This window comes from Trichoplusia ni, chromosome 4 (genome assembly GCF_003590095.1).
Source record: "Trichoplusia ni isolate ovarian cell line Hi5 chromosome 4, tn1, whole genome shotgun sequence".
Lineage (NCBI taxonomy): Eukaryota > Metazoa > Arthropoda > Insecta > Lepidoptera > Noctuidae > Trichoplusia > Trichoplusia ni.
In genome coordinates, this window is record NC_039481.1 from 5,183,656 (window position 1) to 5,208,717 (window position 25,062).

The window sequence follows — 25,062 nt, forward strand, 5'->3', positions numbered from 1 at the left end:
AAGCAACGGATGCTACGCTCATACGGTTACACCTTTGCACTACTATCCGCTCTTATTTGTCTAGCGATTATGTATAGATTATAAGAATAAAGAGGAAAAGAAGTACAAAGCAGTTGCACAAAAGATGAGAAATCTATTTTAAGACCATCATCATATTTTTTTTTTCCTATTTTAATGACTATATATAATAAGAAGCAAGTGCATTGATTTCGGCTGCCATTTCCATCGGACTAATTCATCGGAAATGTCTACGTAGTCTACGTACCTATTTGTCTGGAGGCATAGGATAGGTCGCTTATGGGATGCAACTAGTTTTAGTAAATCCTTGTTTACATGAATCTCTTAGGTTGACTCAGAATGTTATGACTAAGCAAACATCTCGATATTCTGACTTACTGAAGAAAACATCTTAATTATACTAAATATAACTATTTCATAAAGGTTGCAGGATAACTGGCCATCATGAAAGAATAAAAGCTACTGGGACTTTTAAGACCGCATCCTTTTTTTGCAGTTTCACGATGCGTTTGATATTCTCAATAACGTACCACACAATCGTCACAGGAGATAAGCTATATTATAAAAATTCTAACTTCGTGATAATCCACATAATAAATAATTATCGCTGAAGTAGAGCGCACCGGTTGTGTCGATTATAAGTCAGTATAATCGGAACGCGCATACCGTGCGCCGGAGAACAATTACACTTCAAACTATCTCCGATACTAAATTATGTTATCACTCAGATATTATTTTAATCATAATTTATAACAATAGTGAATAAATACTTAGTTAATTAATAAAATGACTGAAAACATGGGTACAAAGACAGAAGAAAAATCAGGATCGAAATCGTCTCCTCCGCCGGAACCAAAGCAAGTTCCGAATGTGTTATCAAGATCGTTTTTTTGTTGGGTGTTTCCTTTATTTTACTTCGGTAATAGAAGAGACTTAGAAGAGTATGACTTGGTGCCTCCGAAACAAGACTACAATTCCAAGTTCGTTGGTGATCAATTGGAAAGGTGAGTTAGCAAATACAATCTAAGTTGATTTTTGATATTTCTGGCTGTCAAAGGTATCCCGACGGTAGAAATGAGCTGTTGTACCCTAGTATTTATTAAATTCAAATAAAATAACATGGTATTAATTGATTTATTATATATTGTTATGTGTTATCTGCGGCTCAGATACTGTAAGGCCATATACTTTACTGCCAGAAGCTTAGCAACATACAAAAAAAAACCCATCGGGACCCGGTTCCCGATGGGTCCGAAACTAGTCTAGCAGTCGATGATTCTGCCTCACGAAAGTTGTTACAATAATTAATTTATTGTGAGGAAAAAGTCTGTTGTAATTTCATTTTATAGGTTTATAAACAAGAGCCATTCTTTGTCTCAAATATTTTTTACATGTAATGGGAACAAAGACTAAGCTTTGTTCTTTTGTTTTACTATACTAAAAAGGGAATTAATTTTCATTCATAGCATTCATAGACTGTTTAATACATTTTATTAATTATATTATTACATGTTTAAATATTTCGCTACAAAAATAAAAGTTAGCATGAAAAATGGTAGGGTATACAGTGTTTAAAGTAATGTCCATTACTGGTTCAGATTGTGTATGTTTTAAGCCATTGTTCTGATATTGCAGCTTATATTCGTAAGACATCTGAGGGCTTACAAATATATTTAAATATCATATCTGCCTTCTACCTAGTACGTCATGGCAATAGCTAAACTGAACATTTATTTGTTCGTGCGAATATAAATTTAAAATTAAGTTTCAGCTATCATAGTTTTAATGTATTTTTATCATTTTATTTTAAAGCAACCTGTTTAGTTACTTTCTGTTATCGTACTACCTAACTTCCATGCGGTAGAGATATAAAACATAAGTTAATATTTTATAATGGAGTAGGTAAGTCTTACTATTTTCGTATTTTTCCTTAGATTCGGTAAGCAGAAGCACGAAGAGCTCGTGGCTAAGCTATAACCGCATAAGTGATTCGATCACAGGTTAAGCTATGCTTGACGCGGTTGGTCCGTGGATGGGTGACCATCTTTGTCATAACAAGTTCCTCCGTGTTTCGGAAGGCACGTTAAATTGTGGGTCCCGGCTGTTATTCCTACATCTTTGACAGTCGTTACAGATAGTCAGAAGCTGAAAAAAGTCTGATAGCCAGTCTAACCAAGGGGTATCATGTTGCCCAGGTAAGAGGAGGTCAGATAGGCAGTCGCTCCTTGTAAAACACTGGTATTTAGCTGAAACCGGTTGGACTGTTAGCCGACCCCAACATAGTTGGGAAAAGGCTAGGCCGATGATGATTCGGTAAGCAGAATCAAGGGATTTCATCAAATTAAACTCAGGGTACACTAGCTTCTCTAATTAAAAACTGGTTCAACTAATCCAATTGACAAACCTATTATCACTATACGAAACTTCATGGAATATTTTTTTTAATACTTTACGGATGCCGTCAAAGAACGATGTGACCTGATAAGTTTAACTAGGTTCTGATATTAGCAGTCATATAAATAATAATGTTGTGTTACAAATTATCACGGGTAGGAGATAAGATTGTCATTAATCTCTGTCCCTTTAACAAATAAATCGAGTAACTAAGGGAGAATGTTTGTTAAGTGCACTTTAGATGTATTCTGCTAGAGATTTGGATGTTTTAAAGGTTTCTGAAGTACTTATTATATATACCATTGCTCGGTAATAAAAACAATTCCTACTGAAAAATTATCCTACTTCCAACTAATATTATAAACGCAAAACTTAATATCTATGAAAGTATTAATGTTTGTTTCTCTGTTACGCAAAAACCACTGACAGGTAGTAGACTTTAGGTGAGGGTTTGATATGCAGATAGCTTATAACTATGATTGACATACACAGGATAGGTTTTATCCTGATTTTAACGTCCTGTGGGATCATTTTCGATTTATATCAAGCGATCCTGCGGGTAACAGTCAGTATTAAATAAAATGTAAAAGACAAATCCTTGACATAGACGAAGCATAAAATGTAATGTCAATTTATATGTTGTACCACAACAGCGGCAAGCACAGTCTGTTCCCTGAAACTCTTAGAAGTTCGTATTAAAGTTTCAAACTGATGGTATTGAACGGGTTGTTCTCGTATCCGCTTGCGTGTTTAATATGAAATTTTAATACGAACTTGTAAAGAAGAGTTTCGTATAAAAGTGAACACGCCGCGCTTCACCGCGTTACCAACGGTTAGCTGAGATTTAACGGGATTATAATCCATACACAAGTAAATATAATCTTAGTATTACGTCTAAAGACTTTCGCATTGTTATTGATAGTACTAAATGTACAGTCATGTGCACTTGCGTCATAATTATCGTTTCTGATTGCGTTACTACGATAGTTTACCGAATATTTTCATGTTATCTAATTACATGATTCCAAAATTGGTTTTGATAGTAGAAATTACAATTAAAAGCCCGTGTACAACAAGGCGAGCAGTTTGAAAAATTATATTTTTAATTACTTTTCGTTTCATTAGAACAGCGTTGCATTTACTACTGTTTATTACTAACTTAACATTTATTGTTCTAATTATATCACTTTGACCTGAAAGTGCACACACGACTCTTAAGTAATTCGAATGCAATGTTAAAATGTAACTTAAGTTCAATTTACCGCACCAAGAAAATACCAATCATTCACCGACAAAAATATCTATCACGCATTTTTATAATCCGATTAAATAGGTGCTAGCTCAATCATCAATAATATATTTAAATGGACCAACTGATAACTTTACTCAGTACGCAATTGTTTGTTTAAACTTTTACGACACACTTTGTTTTAAAATGTTTGTCTTATCAATGTTATTTATCTAGGATGTCCGATATTTATTATCTGTATGGGAATCCTACATTGAAATAAAACGATTGTAAAGAGTCTTTATTAATGTGTTTTTTTACAAAAGAAGATACTTGAAAAATTAGGAATCGCGTGATTTTTAAACATACATATCTCGGTTGTCAGAGTTAATCATACAGGAATTGGGCTAAATTATTTCAGTTACCTAATTGCTACACATCCAACTCAAAGCCGTTTTTCGTGATTTTTGTGAAGTAGTTAAAGCACATGAGTCTACAGTGTACTGGATCCATTCAAGCTTTGTTTCAACAAGAGAATGTTTCATAACCCTTCTGTGTTATTATGAGTAAAGGTTAAAGTATTGATTTTCCAGAGTTATGAAATTAATGCGCATACTTACATGTTTGGCTGTGTTATTTCGTGGTATGCCAATTTATATTTTTAATTAAGATTCTTTTAAAATAGCGAGGGCTTACATATTCGACGAGCTATTAATGTTTTGCTTAATCATGGCGTTTGATGTTGGGGCGAAGAATAAAACTCACCAACAGAGTCGTTTTTTATTTGTTTTTGTTTTTTTTTAGCATGGTAACATTCGGTTAATTCTTCCGATGTTGTCTGTACTACATTCTGCATGTACATGCCTCTCTATCTTATGGATATCAAATAATTGTTTGAGTCCCACCACCTTTAACGGTTTCGTTCATCTCTAATACCTTTGAAATTTCTTTGTTAGCTACAATTGCGGCTCTCTATATTTTGTTCTCTTTGACATTGTCGAACATAACAAGGTTATAATGACCTCCTCCTTCCTAATACACGAAAGTGTATTAGAAACATTACATGCGCAAAAAATGTCGGTTTGTTGTCAAACGTTTCTGCCTTTTGATATATGTATGTACTTCGTATTTGAAAATGTTTAGAAGCCTTTCTGTCTCAGACAAAGCCGGGCCGTGATTACGACTCGCTGCAGCCCAAAGGCTTCCTCTTGGTGTAAGAAGAAAGTCTATTATGTCGTGTACCTGTTGTTAAACGATTGCAAATGCCGTAAAACGTCGCAAATACTTTGTTTTGAGACTATTTGAGTAAACATAAATAGGCATCAAATAATATAATATATGTTTTATTTACTAACATTAAATTTCGTAGAAAAAATGGTGGTTCCAGTAGGTAATGAACAAAACAGACAGCAAAAAGACTGTTTGAAAATTATCTGCACCCGTTAGTAAAAGTGGATTTGGGAGTGAATATGCATGCTCGAAACAATGGAATTTGTCATGTCACACCTTTTTCATGGACTCGTTATTCCATCTGTCCGTTAGCCGAAATTCCAACCCAATGGACTAGATTTCCACGTACATTTATAACGCCTGGTAACGTAAACCCTTTCAACGAGCGCGCATTTGAATAACATGGGAAATTCGTACAGAGTACGGGTACAGGGACTTGGGAAACAAACGGCCGGATTACACGGTGCACGGACTATCGAACAATAAGTCAGCGCGGGATTTACGTTATACCTCTGTTATATACATATAATATTTACACCAATTATACCTTAAATTAACTTAGTAATGTTTTATCTATACTTTACTATGCCTATACATTTTTCTTCGTTAAATTTTGCTACTATTATTCATCGAAGACATGACAAAGACATTACTTAATGTAAGCTTCATGTTTTCAATAGAATTTCGACTAAATATATAATTAAATTCATTAGAAAATGACCTTAAAAGTTCAGGTGCGTCAGTGGATATACTCGTAGCCATAGGCTAGGTAACACTTAAATTTCTTTATACGAAATTGAAGCTTCTTCAATAACAGCGTAGGTACTGCAATATTAGAAAGACAATAATTTTCGTGACCACTTTGAATGGGTTAATAGGTCAGCCGCATTCAGACTAAGTATTAACTGCATCGAGTTTCGGATAAGCCTTCTGCAAGGTTGCAGAACATATTGTAATGGAATGCATAAGAATAGATTTCAATGTATAAACCAATGCTTTCGAAATGTTAGGTGTTTCTATTCGTTGTTTAATAGTAGTAATTCATGCATTGCATGTTAAGATAAGTTATATAGAATTAGACACGTCACAGGTACCTTCCGCATTAATCTGAGGTGATTGTTTGTAAGTTGTTATTCTCAAAGAAACTCATATTTTGTCTGCGAATCAGTAATCGTTCTGTTTTCTGTACAATTACAGACACACAGTTGATTGTAAATCGGTAAAAAATTACCAACGTCTACGTTTACTTTCTAGTTTTTTGTCCTAAATATCCTTCAATAAAATAAATATGAATAAAAAAGTTTAAGTGTAAGAATAGTATACAAACTGCATTTGTTTATTTGTAGTAGAAAAACGATTAGTTCTGTAACAGGATTACGGTGTTTAACGGTTAAGTATATCAGAGTCGTTTGAAGCCCCACGTTGTAATTGAGCGCGGTTTAAAGTAATCACTGTTGGGAATGGGAAAGCGAGTGTCAATAATTTGTAACACTAGACACACCGATTCAGTGTGACCAACTACGATAATCTTTATTTTTTACTAGTTTTTAGCCCGCGGCTTCGCCCGCGTCGAGGTCGGTTATATCGCGTTTCCAAGAGAACTCTTCAAAAGTCCGGGATAAAAACTATCCTATGTTCTTTTTCAAGGTCAACTCTATCTCTGTACCAAATTTCACTCAAATCAGTTCAGTGGTTTAGACGTGAAAGCATAACAGACAGACAGAGTTACTTTCGCATTTATAATATTAGTAGGGATTTTTTTACACAATAGTTGTACTTGTTGTTGCTGTTATCTTCACTTGGATTAAAGTCAATAAAAATTACAACAGCTTTATCAAAGGCAAGAGAAATCAGGTTGTTTGTGTAAAATAAAATTTGTTAAAACTAAATTCATGAAAGTATTTGTTATCATTGTAACGGTTAAACTTTGACACGGTTTTAAATGATGACTGTACGTTACATTAATATTTATGATTTACGTCACCAATAATGAAAGTAACAAAAAAGTGTGTAATTTGAAAATTCACATACAAGTATTTTTTCAATGTTTCCGTAACAAAGTCGGGAGTAGTTAAAATTTTAATAAAAATTAGGAAGGTACTCGTACTAGCGATAATTAATTCTTAATAATTTACTTTAAAGAGTCTATAAATGTATTCTTACTCTTTGTTATGCATTTAAAATAGTATTCGTACATTTACACAGCTATCAAAAAAATAACGGTTCCTTTACCGATAATTGGCAATTGTTTATTATTTAAATACATAGGATACCTCGGAAATTAAAAACTTTTATAAAATTTAACAACTTTAGAAAACGACAGACGGCAGTGTAGCGTTAGACTAGGAAATTAATACAATTCGGGAAAGTGCAAGTTCGACTCCAGACTCTGGCGGCAAAAAAGTTGGTCAAACCATCAAATTTATGGCCTAACCAGCCACGACTTAACCTCGATGATCATTTTCAGTAATTGAAGACAAAGCGTCACCTGTAAAAAATGTAATCGCTTAACTATTTTCGGTTCATGAGTTAAAACTTCTCGATAGACAGACTCACAGACTGCGATACCATTGTTCACGAACGTATTCCAAACGAATGAATAACTCAAAATTCTATTTCGAATAAAATAGTCATTTTTCAAGCCGCCACCATTCCGGAAAATCGCAAAACAAAACCGAAACGTTTGAATAATAAATTGGGTTATTAGTCCATAATTCAAGGACATCTAACGACCTTTTATTAGAGCTCCACAATCGATTATCAAGTTGTTAGTAAATCAGACAATTACGAAGTACTGTAGACTTTTTTATCGATTGTTTGTTTCAAAAGAATTTTTTATTTTAGCAATTTAGACATTTGATAACACTATCTTTGGATACTGCGGCTTGAATATCAATGTTCAATGTCCAATGTCCAAAAGGCCTAACGAACGAGTTACAACAAGTTTGTATCACAAATCATAATTATTAGGTAATCAACTGAATATAATTGGACGTATCAAGTAACTATAATGTTTCATGATAAGGACTTTTGTTATGCAAAATAACAAAAATAGAATTAAAGTAATCTGTTCTTAAACCATCAAATTTTTACAGTTAATCTTGCGTAGGAACCTCCTTTTCAAGTAAAACCTTTGTTAGTAGTCTACGTTATCTTCAGTAATTATGTAAAATAAAATTTGTGTACAAAGAATAATTATAATTATAAATTAAAAAAGAGTTAAAAGTAAACTTAAATCTATGATTGAAATAAAAATGAAAACAGAGTTATTCAATAAATTCATAGTCTACAAATAATTAGGTCGCTTGTAGACTAGAACGGCAAATAACGTTAACCTTGTTCAAAGGCTATTTCAATTCATAATACTAGAACCGAATGCTAGGAATGACCAGCCTTGAGTAGGTACACAACCCAACTTAACCCAACATAACTTGTAACCTATGTTAAGTATGGAGAATTGGAGATTCAACAATTTTCTCTAATATATATTCTTTTATTTACACCCAGACCAGACTTTTATCATGGCAACGGGTACTGATACTAGCCAAGTTACTTTTCATGAAACCTTACCAGCCCTACCCTACATGTAACCTAACATATGTAAGTGCACCGGTAGACCCATATCAACCTCGTTGGGCTGGAGTTGGGGTGACTCAAAAATACCGTGGCTTTCTATTGCTTAAAGAATTGTCACATTCAGATCAGTAGATCCTGAGATAACCCCATAAATAGTTAGAAATTTCAGTTCCTTAAAAAACTATTTTTAAGTGTAGTAAAATATCCATTCTGCTCTATGTTTATAGTTAACAACGATTTAGTCACAAGCAAGTCGTGATACTACTCATTGTACAGGACAAATTCCTCATAACGTATTGATAAGGAACGAATATTAAACGCTTATTCAGTGCCATCTAAAGACGAAATTTGTCCGAATCTGATTGTGATTTATCAATGATAAAACATTTTCATTTATTAGTCTCATTCTTAAGCAATGATGAATATGATGATGACTTAATTTCAGACACACCTTTAATCTGAAAGATAAGATTAAATTTAGAAGCTTGTTGCTAAGTGTGAATATCATACTGTCTGTTTATGACCATTCTGCCATTATTTGATTTCTTGCTTTGTCATTCATAACGTCTTTTCTAGGGTATGGCATGAGGAAGAGAAGAAAGCCAGAATGCAAGGAAAACAAGCCAGTTTTACAAGAGTATTAATCAAAACATTTGGTTGGTCCTTCGTACCGGGAGGTCTGATGCAATTCTTATCTATTGGTTTGAAGTAAGTATGCACTAAATTTTAATTCTTTATTTAATTGAAGGGAAATAGTATATGATAATCATAATTGAAAGACATTTTTCAATAAAAATAATAAGAATCTTAAAAATATCTCACATTTTTAACTGTAAATAAGTACTTATGTTTGCACAAGCATGAAGCTCCTTTACATTATACGTCATATCGCATGTCATTCAACCTGTTAACGTTATAATAATGTAAGCTTCCTTTGTTCCGCAGAACTATATCTCCCCTGCTATTTAGTGAGCTGCTGAAGTACTGGAGCGTAGATTCGGAGATGAGCCGAGACACAGCTATGACCTACGCCTTATTAATGATCCTCTCCAACTGGTTGTCGTCATACGCCAATCACCACGGCTTGTTGTTCTGTCAACAGTTTGGCATGAAGCTCAGAGTCGCTACAGGCTCACTTATGTTCAGAAAGGTTGGTACTTGACTACAAACAACAGAGCATTTGTAATTCGGCAATTTATAAAAAGAGTCTGAAAAATCTACTTTGGAAGGAAGTCGAGAGCCCATCGTAACCAAATCGTTGTTTAAAGGGTTTTTTGTGTAGTCAATTATCATTAAGTTAAAAGATAAAATCGGATCGTAGCCTTATCAGAATTTGGAAATCGGTGACGACTCCAAATCCACTTATTTAAATTAACAATAATTCAAATATCTGCAAAGATTGGACTTAGTGCTAGCAAATTACAAATAATATGTTTTAGATAATGCGTATGAGTAACGGGTCGTTGGGAGAGACGACGGCTGGAAAGGTGGTGAACCTGCTCTCCAATGACTTGCAAAGGTTCGACCTAGCGACGATGTTCCTGCACTACGTGTGGATCATACCCATACAGCTGGCTGCCGTCGTATACTTAGGATACCTGCAAGCTGGTGACGCTGCTCTCATAGGCTTCGCTTCTTTAGTCATTATTGCACTTCCAATTCAAGGTAGGCCAAATTCGTTTTTATAATTTGTTGATTAATGTCTTGCCCAAAGTAATTCTCAAATTTATTAAAAAAAAAATCGTTACGATAGAGTTTACAGAATAAAGTTAATTTGCATTGACACGAATATTAAAGGAACTGAAATTTAATATTAAATTATTATCTAGCCTATGTTTTACGGCGCTGATTATCACTTTGAAACATTTTTTTACATGGTTCTTACATTGAAATATATTTTACTCTACATCTACATAATTTTCAATGTTTTGCAGGTGTTTTGGGTAAAGCCCTAGGTGCTATTAGGTTGCGTACCGCTGAGAAAACAGATGAAAGAATTAAACTAATGAGCGAAGTTATTAACGGTATTCAGGTGAGTAATACATATAAGTATTATTAATGAAACAAGCTAGTTTAAAATCAGTGTTACATAAAGGAAGAGAAAGTGTTCTCATACTTGAGTTGAATTTCTATGCTGTAAGTGATGACGCATTTTGTAGTCATTAAATTTGAATAACGAATCAAAAAAACCACGCACTTAGTCACAAAAATAAATTGACTCATAATAAATCAACTCTATACATTTATCCATTTTTTAGGTTATAAAAATGTACGCATGGGAAATTCCCTTCCAAAAAGTGGTGGGAGAAAAACGTGCTAAGGAAATGAGCGAAGTGGTGAAGGGTACCAGACTGAGGACTGTGTTCATTGGCTTCATGCAGTTCACCGAGAGATCGGCCCTGTTCATCACTGTGCTAATGTTCGTCTTGTTTGGAAACTCCATGTCAGCCAATGTTGTAAGTATTAAAAAGAAACAATATGTTCTTGTTTTCAAATCATCTTTGTTTAAGATTTTTTTGTTTTTAGATAAGGGGTAAGAAATAAACGATATATTTGTTTCAATGAGCGTCATAATTAGTACAAAACCTTTTTCTATTGAAAAAAAAGAACGAAAATATGTACGAAGTTTTATGCTATTAATAAGGATGCTGAATATGACGTTCCAAAAATGAAACATTAAATAGAAAGTTACATTAATTACTACAGTTTGTATGTTTTTGTTTCAGTTCTATCCGTTACAGCAGTTTATGAATGCGGCCCAAATTAACATAACTCTGTTCCTGCCTCTAGTGATAACCTTCACTGCCGAGCTGTACGTGTCACTCGGAAGAGTACAAGAGTTTCTGTCGTTGCGTATGTGTTTATAAACTTTGATTACTTTAAAAAGTTAATTTATAGATTTGGGTGTGAAAAGTTGAAGATCAGTAAAGAGGACGTTTTAAGAGAACAAAAATAAGTGGCGGTCGTTGTTCATTTATATCTATCCGCCTTACTTTCTATTTCGTATTAACTCACAGAAAAAACAGACTGGCTTAAAGAATTGTATTTAAAGAATAAAAAGTACATTACAATAACATAAAATACCTCAAAACTTGGTATAAAGATCAAAGTATTCAAAAGTAGGTATTAAGCCGAAAGTCGTTTAACCTAAAAGACACATAAACCGAATAGCACGATTTTACAACATCTTAACGGCTCTCGTAATAAATAAGTGAACCCAAATGCAGCGTTTAAAGTAAATCAAGTTAAGGAGAACATATTGTACGATCATAAAAGTGTTGCGTCATTACGCCGGTTCACACTTGGCCATTCCGTGTGACTTCTTGCCCCATATTATAAATTTCAGTGTATGTGCGTCACTGTAAACCTTACATACCACTAGCTCAGTACGAAACTTTATGAATGTGTGATTGAGTGAACATGACACAGAAATTGTTTGAATTTTTAAAAATAATGATTAATTACAATTGAAATAATTCAGCCCCTGAATGTTTTTGAAACCGTTTGAGATTTATTCTGTTGTATGACAAAACAGTTCAGTTTCACATTATTGTATTATGATTTCAATCATAGCTGATGCATTGTTATAAATGGACATAATAATCTTGTAATTTCTTTACAATTTATTTGTGTTTTTGAAATGATGATGAAAATTCAGCTCAGATTGCTGAGTTCATTATTTTCATGTTTTTTGTAGCAATAATTGTGTCCAGTTACTATCCATCCTTACAATTCCACAATGTTGCCAAAACCATAATAATATTTTTTGATTTCCAGAGGACCGGCCGGACTTGTCAGAAAAGACGGAGTATATTGAGTCTTCCAATTTGTTCCGCAATTTGTCAACCAAAAGGCATTCCACCCAAGGTGTACGACCACTCTCTTATCAACAAAAATCTAATGGATTTGCTGTCGATGGTAAATATTTTATTTTACAATAACTTGAATCATCACTCTGTTGCAAATATCTTATTTGTCGGTTCAAGCACCTCAAGTAAAGTACTGCGATACTATGTTCCTAATATGAATCAGATTTTCACAAACCTGGTTTACCACTTCCTGGAACCATGGTGCGGCAAAGTTTCATAGAGTATTCAATTATGGTTGGATAAGTTAGTATTGTGCGCCATGTCAATTAACAGTTAGTAGACAATGTTGACAAAGCATAAATCAACTTACCTCATTGAAAACTCATGGTTAGATACGTTGAAACAATTCAAAACAATGTGTTTGTGTTGGACGTATTTCCATTCACGTATACTCATCCTATATGATATTGTTTTCGGTAACAAACAACAATAGTTCCCTACTCACCTGTTGATTTCTAAAACTTTTAAGGTCAATATAACCATCTCGAAGTTTTTACACACGATGTTCGGTGAAAGATTGAAACAAGTTTATAGTTGGGTACACTATTACCTGAGTTGAAAGAATACATCGGTACTTTGGGTTTTCCTTTACGACTAGTTTGAAATTTACTTAAGGGGAATATACATTTTTCTCGATTTTCGAAGCAAACCTCTGACTCCGTAAAGATGTAGGAGTCCTGAATACGTAACAAAGTTTCTTATTACAGCAGGCGTTGATTTTATTAACTACACAACTGTTCAAAGGGGATTGTTACGTTGACTTTGATTTTACAAAGTTATTGAAGTTTCCCCGTATTTCGCAACGAGGTAACGTTACTGACAGCCTAATTATTTGGCCCTTGCCTCGATAACATGTATTTAGACATAATATATGTTTAGTATAATGTATACGAATTTGGATTGAACACCACTTTCAAAGAATAACAATAACATTTAGGAAGTATATTTATCTAATATTATCAGACAGTAACAGTCTGTGATTTCAAAGTTTACCAATTTATTAAAAAAACTTTAGTCATCACGAACTATATTATGAACTATATTATTTTGTTTAACAGAAATAGCGGAGAAGCCGGTGATACCATACAACAGGAAGTTCTCTCGAAGTGTTTCGGTGCAGGAGGACTGCGCGCTGAAGCTGCACGATGTGTCGGCCAGCTGGACCGGCGACCCCAACATGATGGCCATTAAGAACGTCTCCATGAGGCTGCGCAAGGGAAAGCTTTGCGCTATCATTGGGCCCGTCGGCTCTGGAAAGGTCAGTATTACTACAACACTTGGAGTAATATGATTGTAGTTGTGAACCCGAGACCGTACCTATCTTTGACGGAGTATTTAGATCAGTACAATGATGAGATTTTGTTATAATGATAATTATTGTTGAGGTCTCAAGACGTTGTTCATTCCTCATTACGTCGAAGAAGCCATTTGTTTGTATATTGTCTCTAATTTATGGTGTCATTAACGAATATGTGTGTTTAAGACTCGTAAAATTTTCATCGAGTATACGTGGCATTATGAGGGTGTATCTTGTAAAGTTAGAACGAGTCTCAAGAAGCCTGTACCTAATTCTTCGCATCACTGGTCCGCGACGGCGAACCACATCCGAACCTGATTTAAGCACACTCATTTATTATTGTAATGTTTTATGTAGATATATTTTGTGACTTACTAAGAAGGACTTTATTACAAAAAACAATTAACTTGATTGTAGTTGAATTCGTAAATCAATCTTTTAAAAACGCCAAACAGCTTAACAAATACTAGTACCAAAAGACGATAACCGTAATGAACGTTTAAAGGTCGTATAAGTTAGACTTAGAGCGTAATCTGAAACTTTTAGGACGTAACATTCCGAGAGCACCAGAAACAAGTTGTTCATATGATTTGTTTTTCATTCTCAGTCCTCGATTCTGCAACTACTACTAAAAGAATTGCCTCCGGCGACTGGCAGTGTTTCAATATACGGCCAGATCTCGTACGCTTGCCAAGAGGCGTGGCTCTTCCCCAGCACCGTCCGGGAGAATATACTTTTCGGTTTGCCTTATGAACCCGAAAAATACAAGAAGGTACGTAAATAAATCGAGATTTGCATACAAACATACCTTTATTTGAGTCGGCGACCGCCATGATATGTGATTCCTGTTATTGAAACCCGATTTACAAATAACAGTTACGTAATAAAAATTACAAATTGATTAAAAACATAAAGTTGTATTCATGGCAGGATTCCAACAGAAAATAATGCATGTTGCCATATTGATGTTTAACGCCCCGAAAAGCAATTATTAATTTTTTTACAACCCAGCGCTTAATTGGCAGAGTGTCAGCAACATCAAAGGGCAGCATTTAATGAAATATACTTATTTTATTATGATCCTTCTAATTGAATACGTGTGGTTCTTTTTATGTTGGTAGTAAATAATAAAAAGTTAAGAAATACATCCACCATCAAGAATGCATTATAAGAAGTACATATATATATCTATATTCAGTAATATATACAAACGTGTGCACAGGTGTGTAAGGTGTGTACTCTGGAGAAGGACTTCAAGCAGTTCCCATACGGCGACCAGACGCTGGTGGGTGAGAGGGGGGTGTCCCTCTCCGGGGGCCAGCGAGCCAGAATCAATTTGGCGCGCGCTGTGTACAGAGAAGTAAATTGATTTCTATTTTGTTGTACAAATACTAAACTCAAAACATTAACTTTCAGCAGCCTTTTAGTATTTTGTAAGATCTTTGACCTCAAGGCGATCTAATCTATTTTTAATTAGCCTCCCAGTAATAGTAACGCTAATTAGTTTCATTTTGGTCAATAAGAATGAGCATTCTCGGAATACATTCGTATTTACGGAGCTAAATTAAGCTTCGGCTATTGTACAGTTGGAACATTTCAGATTGTTAATGCTATAAATAGACACGTTTAGCAAACAAAGACCTTGGACCCTCAAAGTAATGGAAATACGTATAATTTCCATACAAACTGAAGCACACTTACAATGCAATATCTCATTAAAATATTCAGCTTGAATAAACAACCTTCACATTTATTTGGTAAAAGTATGCAAATTATATGGTATCTATTTTGGCAGTAACATATATATTTTTATTGGTATGTCTGAGTTTCGAGATTAGATTTCGCCTTTGGTATGCAACGCACGAATCCTGAGTCTAAGTACTTGTTTCGTTTTCTTAAAACTTTGCAGAGCTATTTGTCTTGGAGCACTGTGGGTGCCAAAAATGAACTGTCAGATAAAAGGAAACTCAAAAATATAAATCCTTTTTCGTTTTTACATAAAACTTTATACTTCAAGCCATTATAATCTGCTTCCGCGATTCAGGTTGTTATGATATTTAACTGGAGTGATCCCAAAACAACTTTTAATACGGCTCCTTTTAAATATTAACGGGACCCTGCGAATTTCGTTTCCTCAATTGTTTTTAATGATTCGCAGGAGGAACGGGAAGAAAACACCGTGTATTCCGCTTTTATTTTATCTTAAGGTCAGAGCTAAAATGTAGGGCAACTTACTATTGCATGTACGCCATTGTATGTAGGTATATTTACTGACGTAACTTGGTAAGAAAGAATTTCATCGTTTAAATTATTCACATAGTTACTCCAAACTCCGAAACTTGAAGTATTTATAATAGGGGCAGACCCTGTTATTATATTAATAAGGATATTTAATTGACTTCTTACTTATTGAACAAACATTAAAAAGCTTTTTCCTACACAGGCTGACATTTACTTGCTGGACGACCCTCTGTCTGCTGTGGACGCAAACGTTGGACGTCTTTTATTCGAGGGCTGCATCAACGGGTACCTGCGCAAGCGCACACGTATCCTCGTCACACATCAGATACATTTCTTGAAAGCAGCGGACTTCATCGTCGTTATGAATGAGGTTTGTTACTTTTTTGCAATTTAGTTTACGTTATCAGGTATAAAACAACATTAGGTATACGTATAAAACATGTTGTTGTCGCGTACATATGTGTGCATATTCTAAAGCTGTATATTTTTAAGGGTCGTATCGAGAACATGGGAACATTTGACGAGCTAGTCGGAAGCGGCAAAGACTTCGCTATGATGCTCGCCGGGTTACAAGAAGGGAAAGACAAAGATGCGGAGAGTATGGGATCACATGCGGTAAGTTTCGTGTTTAACAGAGGGGTATTTCCATCTTTTAAAATAAGATTATTGCAGAGGAAGAAGGGAGATGCCGCTTTACGAAATATAGTGCCGTCTCGCACGATATATAATAAAATGAATTCTAACTTAGTGTAATATTTAAAACGTTTTCGAAGTAAATGGTCAGTGCCAAAGTAACCTTATAAAACTGCTCAGTTTTTATGAGTTTAATACTAACCCAGCACTTCGTGAATACAGTGAACCCACCCAATGGAATCTCAAGGGGAGAAATCCTTCATAGCGGCTACTCCGTTGTTAAATATGTAAAGGGACTGCCCCCGGGTATAAAATATACCTTTATATAGGAGATCGAGTCATTCATTCGTTGTTGACCTTTTATATCTTTGATCTCTTTGCGTTTTGATCTTTGAACCCCGTTTACAAAGTTGATTTTGTCGTGCAAAGCTTTGTAAGCGGCAATAATAGTGATTACATTTTGTCTCAAGTAAACAGTTACATATTTGTAATAAAATATTTTACTGAAACTGTACGTATAATGGTACAAAATGAGGCTGTATGTAGAATATAAGTGTAAGACATACTTATATTATTATAATGTTGTACAAGTCTTTAAAGTCGGTCGTCCCATTTTTTAAGTTTATTGTTAGCAGCTCTATGAGATGAGGTTGGCCGATCGCCCGAGGCTCGAGTAAGAAACAACAGAGATGGGAAGGCGGAAACTTCATAAAAATCGTTCATGCTTGATAACGCTGATATTACTAGTACTGAGAGGCTCAAACAATTAAAACTTCTATTTAGGTTGGGTGCATGCTGTATTCTGAACCGCTGCAATATTATGAAAGGAGGATATTGTATAAAATCGAACGCAATAAATTGATATTGTAAATGCCAGAAATTGGGCTGGATAATAAATATCATTAAATTTCCGAATATATTTATGGTGTTCATTCCGTATAACATACACCATTAAAAAGTGTGTCATAAAAACGCATGTACGAGTAAATGTTCTTACTATTTTGATTACAGAGTGTTGAAGAGAAATCCAGGCCGGCGCTCAAAACGATGGCCAGTGTGATTAGTGCGAACGAAGGCGAAGATCTCGAAGAGTTTGAGGAGCAGAAGAAGGAACAGGAGGAGAGGTCTTCAGGCAACCTGCGCTGGGAGGTTATCCTCACTTACTTCAAATCTGGTGGCAACCTGTGCTTCGTACTGTTTACAGTGAGCGTGGTCTTGATCGCTATAGCCAGTGGCGCTTCGGTAGACTACTGGGTCAGTTACTGGTAAGTGTCAGCTTATACTTTACAAAAAACACACACACAAACTAGTCTTCGTTTTATCCATTGTCTCATGGTTGTAACGTAACTTAACAAGTTTTTAATATAGTTTACATGTCAATATATATTTGTCATGCTATAACAAATAATAACATGGACTATAAAATGGGGCTGATGTCTCCTATCCCTTTTTTCATATATTCCATTTTTTTCTTTCAACTGTTTTTTTTTAATTTTCTATTACTAAAGTATTAGTAGAAGTGTAGTTTCTTTTACATGTACCCAGTTTTGTTTTAAAACTAACATGCAGCAAAAAAAAAACTTAAATTTAGTGTTTAGTAAAAAATAAAATGACGATGTTTTTTGAAGGACAAATCAAATGGCGATCTACGAAGCGTCCGGCGGCGGCTCCACCGACTCAGGTGCGTACATAGACATCGCGTGATTACAGATTAATTAATCGATAAGATTACAAGATTATTTTAATCATAATTTAGACTGATTTCGAAATATTAAGAGATCTGAATGATCATTTTCTTTCAGGAGAAGATAAAATATTAAAGGCATTTTTTTATTTGTCAATGGATGACGTTAATCTATCTGCACTATATGTTTATGACAAATAAAGTTTATGACCCCCTAAAATGTTTGGGCTGATTACAAAAATCTTTATTCAATTGAAAGATTCTTATTTTGGAATGGATAAAGGCTCTTTACTTCGACGCAATCATTTATAGGAGCAGAGCAACGATACGAAATGCTACGAAACTGGGGAAGAATTATCATGTATTAATTTTTATGCGTGCGATGATGATGAAATTCTTTCGATGAAAATCTTGGGAGGAATAATTATAACGCGGTCGAAGTCGCGAGTCTAGTTATTCAATAAAATGTGAGAATGAGTTTACGACTGAAACTTTAAAACTATCACGCCACGTTACCTTAGCATAGATTAGTGCACATTTTGGACTAAGAAAGAAGTTAAGTTTCAAAAGTTGGAAACTTTATAAAATAATGGAGCGATTTACCCACGCGTATTTATCGTGTTTTTCCGACTAGTTTTAGACCCAAAATTAGTCCTTAATAAGCTGAAAAAAGTTGAGTACAGTCGTTCGATACCTACCTAATTTATATCGAGTAGTCACTACCTCACAGTGTAATTGTCGTGGGATCAAACATGTGTCGATCACGCCCACTTATTACAAAAAAAATTGGCTGGAATATTAACAGACTTGAAAGTTATAATGCCCATTTAAATTTCAACTGCGGACAATGGCGGCATGAATAGAAATAATCTTCTAATATATAAAATTCCCGTGTCACGATGTTAGTTACCGTACTCCTCAGAAACGGTTCGACTGATTTTTATGAAATTTTGTACACATATTGGGTAGGTCTGGGAATAGAACAACATCTAGTTTTCATACCCCTAAGTGATAAGGGTAGCTCACACTAAAAAAAAAATATTTTATTTTTTGGACGACATTGTTTGTTTTTATTTTTTTATAATGTGGAACTAAAAATATGTACATACAACTGGAAATAATTTATTAGGCAAAACAACGTTTGCTGGGTCAGCTAGTGTTTTATATAAAAGTACAACGGAAGCCTTGTCTTAGTCTTATTCACTTTTATTTTTATATCCTACTTTAAATACGGGAAAAACAAACAGTTTCGTTCAGTTTAACGATATTGTGCGATTGGAAGCTTCGCAAATTTAACCCTTTAAATATTTTACACGTGTAATTGGTAGCACACATACTTAAGCGGCTTTACAAAGTCGGATGCGTCTGTTACAGCAACCTAATTAAAAGTTTCTAACAAAACCGTTCCGTGTTATCTGGACCAATTAAACAATGGGAGTTGGAAAAACAATTCTATTACACCGAATATAATGAAAACTGCATGTGTTGGAATCAAATATGACAAGAGTCAATTATCAAGACCTGTTTTAGATTGAAATAATATTTCTAAAAAAAAATATGTGAGAAGAGAAACTATCTGGTGTAGTAAAATAATTGTATTAGGCATATATATATTCCGAAAGGATATTTTGTGGTAACTGGTGTGTTTTTGTTTTCAGGTCCAAACTTGGACGAGCAGGTTGGCTTGTTCACGACTGGCCAGTACCTCATCATCCACGGCAGTCTAGTGTTGGCTTGCATTTTCTTGACAAACATGCGCGTGTTCCCGTTCGCACGCTTATGTAACACGGCTTCGATCAATCTGCATAACAACATGTTCTCTACAATGCTCAGGGGAGTCATGAGGTTCTTTGACACCAGTGACTCAGGTAACTGTACAAAAGTTTATTTTTTTGGTTCTTACATGCATCCCTCTTAAAGATATTTACAGCTGTATGTAAGACAATTTGTCACCCTCGTCTTCACTATGCAGCTACAAGCTACAAGCCCGGGCAGTTTTTTATACAATCACACTTTGTAAGGCCACCAAAGTGTCTCGCACATCTTAAAGTTATAACATTATGGTTGTGAAAGCGTGACAGCGCAATACACATCATAGATCAGGATCTCTCTTTCACAACTGCAGTAATAAAACTGAATGTACCTTTTATAATTATGTACTTTTATAAGTTGCCTCTTCCTAACTTATAATAAACAAACTTTCCTATGACAGAGTTATAATGTGTTAAATCCGTTTGCTTATTACAGGTCGCATATTGAATCGGTTTACAAAAGACATGGGTGCCTTAGACGAAATCTTGCCAAGGACGCTGTTAGACGTTATACAGATGTACGGGTCCCTCGCCGCGATCTTTGTCCTAAATGCCATCGCGTTGTACTGGACGCTCGTTCCCTCAGCTGTATTGGGCATACTTTTCTTCTTTATGGTCCGGGTATACAAGAAAGCGGCGCAAGGCATTAAGCGATTGGAAGGAACAAGTAAGTACTTAGCAGGGATTTGATTTTGTTTTATGTCTGCCTTCATTTTGCAGTAAAGAGATATAAGCGAGATTGGGATTTGAAGATTGGAGAATAAAAAGAAAAGGCCTGCTTACTAATAACTTAAATATAAAGGAAAATAACTATTTATATTATAATGCTATGAAAATAAATCTGACGCCCGTTCCATAATGTTTATCGAATGATATCATGATAAATTATTAGAACATTTGTGAAGCATTGTTGTTAAAAATATCTCTATAACTTTCAGCAAAGAGTCCGATGTTCGGTGTGGTGACATCGTCCCTCAACGGCATTGCCACAATCAGATCGTCCAATTCACAGGACAGGCTCATAAATCAATTTGATACTAGCCAGGTACGTACTCTACTTTATTTTGCCTAAACTTTTATAAAATACTAACGGTTTCCCGCGGTTTCACCTGTTTAGTACCCGATCTCGTGTTAATTTTACGGTTTTCAAATTTGTTATGTTTTTGTCTTTTACGCCATTTTTCCATAATATTTTCTCACTGTTTAAACCTTCCCTGGACTTCCAAAAATAAAAAAATAAGCCAAATCGGTTCAGCCGTTCTCGAGTTTTACTGAGACTAACGAACAGCAATTCGTTTTTATACATATATGTAGAAGAATAAGAATGTCAAAATGTTGGTGAATGATTAACCTACTTACGTAATTATTTAATGTACTTTTTTCAGGATTTACACAGCTCTGCGTGGAACTGCTTCTTGAGTGGAGGAGCTACGTTTGGTTTCTATTTGGATACCGTATGTTTGGTGTATCTGACAGCTGTTATATTTGTCTTCCTCTTCCTCGATTTTGGTGAGAATTATTTACTGATTATTTTTGCTTCCTTAGATGCGTTTGTTGTTTCAATTTAATTTTATTACTGATCTAATGTGTATGTGCTGGCACCTGGTGGATTTTTCAAATTTGTTCTTTTATCGATATGCAAATTTGGTATAGGAATTAATTTGAAATAGTTTAACATAAAAAACGAAAAGTAAGTATATCAAGATGCGCAAGTCCTAAGTACGCTAAATCTCATATAGTTAGCCTACATGTGTTGTTTATTACCTTTCTGCGGGTGCTCTCACCTACATCTGATTTATTTATAGAATCCCATATACATGGCGTAGGTTACGTAACGTATGTGTGTCGGCAGGTGAATCGGTCCCAGTGGGCAGCGTGGGCCTGGCGGTGACGCAGAGCAACGTGCTCGTCCTGCTTCTACCGCACGCCGCGAGGGTCCTCGTCGAGTTCCTGGCCCAGCTCACCAGCGTCGAGCGAATCCTACAATATACGCACATCGACACCGAACCTAACTTATTCCAAGGAAGTAAGATCATTTAATAAAATTTTCATATTTACTAATAGCTCTTAATTTCTGCGAAAAAATACATGGACGTTTACTTATTTACAGAAATCGATATGCCGCCCACATGGCCATCTCGAGGATCGCTTGTTTTCCAAAATGTGTCAATGCGATATGCGCCTACTGAGGCGCCCGTACTGAAAAACTTGAATATTGTTGTAGAAAGCGGGTGGAAGGTAAGTCGATATTAAGTAAATTAGTTAGGAAGCTTCCTCGTCTCTATATAATTTACATAATTATCTTTCTACATTATAGGTTGGCATCGTCGGGCGAACAGGAGCGGGTAAATCTTCGTTGATATCAGCCCTATTCAGATTCGCGCATATCGAAGGATCAATATCGATTGATGGAATCGATACTTCGCTTATATCGAGACAGGTACGAATTTCACGGGATTGTTATGCGAGACCGTGTAAGCGGCCATTATATGCTAACTTACTTATGGTTATCTGCAGGGTCTGCGATCGAAAATTTCAATTATACCGCAAGAGCCAATCCTGTTCTCCGCGTCTATTAGATACAATTTGGATCCGTTCAGCAGCTTCAGTGACGACGACCTCTGGAGAGCTCTAGAACAGGTCAGATTAAATAATACAAGTTATGAATTTATTGTAGTAAAATCGATTATTTATTAAAGGTGAACTTTTGAACATTGCAGGTTGATCTGAAGCCTGTTATTCCATCTCTGGATTTCAAGGTTACAGAAGGTGGTTCTAATTTCTCAGTAGGCCAACGCCAACTGATGTGTTTGGCGCGCGCTGTACTAAGATCTAATCAGATATTGATAATGGATGAAGCCACGGCGAACGTTGATCCTCAGTAAGTGCCATGAACGATGTTGTTTTTTAAAGTCTCATTTAAGTTTAAGCTTCGGAGAGTAACGTCTGTTCTTTGTTCGTAGGACGGACAACTTTATCCAAGACACAATACGGCGCCGGTTCGCATCGTGCACTGTTCTGACGATAGCTCACCGTCTCAACACCATCATGGACTCAGATAGAGTGCTCGTCATGAGCTCTGGCGAGGTCGCAGAGTTTGATCATCCTTACGTATTGCTCTCCGACCCCAACAGTCAATTCTCTTCCATGGTGAGAGAAACTGGTGAAAAGAATAGTGAAAACCTGTTGCGAGTAGCCAAGGACGCTTATTTCCAAAGCAATCTGAAAGAAAATGCAAGATAAAACAAATATTAATTAGCAACAAATATTAGTGTTGGAATGTAATCTGAAAGTATTAGTGTGTGCGTGCCACAAGGACTTTGTGAGAGTGTTCGTGTTTTATACCATGTTAATTTATAATGAATAAACTTTATCATACGAATTATGCATTTTAATTAACCTAGAACGAGAAATATCTCGTATTGATCCAGGTCCCGCGCCGCCTCGCAGCGCCAGCGCCAGCGGCCATGGGGTATTTGCACCTGAACAGCTTGTACGCCAGTAGGAGAGTAATGAACACTAATCCAGCCAGGAACGCATGTACTTTGTGATCATCGTAGAACACTTCCCAACTGTCATCGGTGCAGCCGTGACAGCAACCCATCTTATATTGTTCCGTCCATAACTTATGCCCCCGGGCCCGTTTTCATTATGGCCAATTTGATTTATTTATTTCGATTAAAATAAGAGCTTTATTTTGACTACATATTTGAAGGTGATATTTGACAAACAGATGACATAAAAATTGAGCCAAAGAGAATAAAATACCATTGACAAAACCCGTGTGGAAATTAAAAAATGAGGTATCGATTGAAAAGTACCAATTTGTTTCATATTATTTCGGACAATTTGCTTTGCTTTGGTCGTAAGTTTTAAAAGTAATTTAGTATAGATCAAATAAAGACAGAGCTTCAATTTACAAAGAGTAGCACCCGGCAGTGTGTTTATGAGGCACAATATGACAAATAATTTTGAATTTCTATATTCAAATCATGTAAAGGGAGACGGAGGCGTCGGGAAGCTGCGGGCTCAATCCTAAGAGGGTCTAGTTTATTTAAGGAATCAGGAACTTGACTGATTTGGAAAAAAATGGTGTTAAAACTGAGTTATAACAATAAATGAAATTAAAGATGTTGGGAAAATGACAGTACTACAATTCCATTACCTAAATATATTTGAAATTTAATGTTAGTTATCCAGCGTACCAAACTGCGTAAATTCGAATATTAAAGATAATTTCATAGTAGTTGACGAGCCACAAGCCGGTGAATGTGGTGTCGACTAGTGCCACCGCAATTAGATGACCACACGAGGCACTCGCATAAGCGGTGCAGCTAACCCCTAACTGCTATCATAATAATAATTACTGCTCTGGCGGAAAATGTTTCAGAGTATTAACCTGGAAACTAGCTCCGGGTCGTCGGGGTGAGCTAAGTCCGATCCAGACTGTTTGACCTATGCATAACTATCTCATTTTCGCGAAGATTTTAATTTACATAAGCTTACAGTCATCTGTTGTATTAACTGAATCAGAAAAGAAAAAACACTGAAGGTAAACTACTGGGCTAGGATACTATTAATTGGTTGCATAGAAATGTTTCGAGACAAAATACATTAATCTGAATAATCTGAGGTAATTAAGGCTCAACTTCATCTACATTATTAAACTTTAATACTTTGGAAATACATTATTAAAGCGTTATTTAGAACTTAAAATAAGACGACTCAGATTGCGTTCAGCAGGTGAAAAAGGTTTAAGGAACTTAGAATTTCAAATGATTTACGGAACAGTATTTATCCGTGTGGTATTAGGTACTTACTTGTATAGTTGTAAGACTAAACAAGCAAACAGTTGTTATATTATACTTTCATTCCATCAATTTATGTATTTCTATGTATTAAACTTACTTTAACATCGGTTACTGGTTCTGGGACAGTGAGCCTGGGCAGCAGCTGCTGGAGTAGCACCACCTTGGCAGTTGTACAGCGACCACGACAGGTATGCAATCAACATGATCAGCATAAGAGAGAAATAGAACACGTGGGGGTTCGCGAAGAGGGAGTTGTCACAGCACGGGTCT

The 25,062-nt window shown here is 35.4% G+C and overlaps 1 protein-coding gene and 1 long non-coding RNA gene across 2 annotated transcripts; one reads left to right on the top strand and one right to left on the bottom strand.

Annotated features, from left to right (window-relative positions):
- Positions 1 to 615: 615 nt before the first annotated feature.
- Positions 616 to 23,363, top strand: LOC113492679 (multidrug resistance-associated protein 4-like). Its single transcript, XM_026870275.1, has 25 exons — positions 616 to 1,022; positions 9,023 to 9,154; positions 9,392 to 9,596; positions 9,886 to 10,111; positions 10,381 to 10,478; positions 10,705 to 10,902; positions 11,173 to 11,299; positions 12,224 to 12,364; positions 13,374 to 13,573; positions 14,220 to 14,384; positions 14,835 to 14,972; positions 16,056 to 16,223; positions 16,346 to 16,468; positions 17,498 to 17,751; positions 18,115 to 18,167; positions 19,829 to 20,038; positions 20,418 to 20,648; positions 20,920 to 21,026; positions 21,367 to 21,490; positions 21,834 to 22,007; positions 22,092 to 22,219; positions 22,299 to 22,421; positions 22,499 to 22,621; positions 22,702 to 22,862; positions 22,945 to 23,363. Exons 1-25 carry the CDS (start codon positions 805 to 807, stop codon positions 23,222 to 23,224), a joined length of 4,107 nt encoding a protein of 1,368 aa, XP_026726076.1. The 5' UTR covers positions 616 to 804; the 3' UTR covers positions 23,225 to 23,363.
- LOC113492682 lies at positions 23,099 to 23,959 on the bottom strand. The gene is made up of 2 exons (XR_003400518.1): positions 23,382 to 23,959; positions 23,099 to 23,203 (listed from the first exon to the last, which is right to left on the bottom strand). It is a non-coding gene; the product is annotated as an uncharacterized LOC113492682 (long non-coding RNA).
- Positions 23,960 to 25,062: the final 1,103 nt, after the last annotated feature.

What these genes read in the sequence shown, in the direction of transcription:
- LOC113492679 (XM_026870275.1), top strand. Translation starts at nt 805, where the DNA reads ATGACTGAAAACATGGGTACAAAGACAGAAGAAAAATCAGGATCGAAA. An exon ending in GTTGGTGATCAATTGGAAAG is followed by an intron (nt 1,023 to 9,022) that starts GTGAGTTAGCAA and finishes CGTCTTTTCTAG; the next exon opens with GGTATGGCATGAGGAAGAGA. An exon ending in ACGGCGAACGTTGATCCTCA is followed by an intron (nt 22,863 to 22,944) that starts GTAAGTGCCATG and finishes CTTTGTTCGTAG; the next exon opens with GACGGACAACTTTATCCAAG.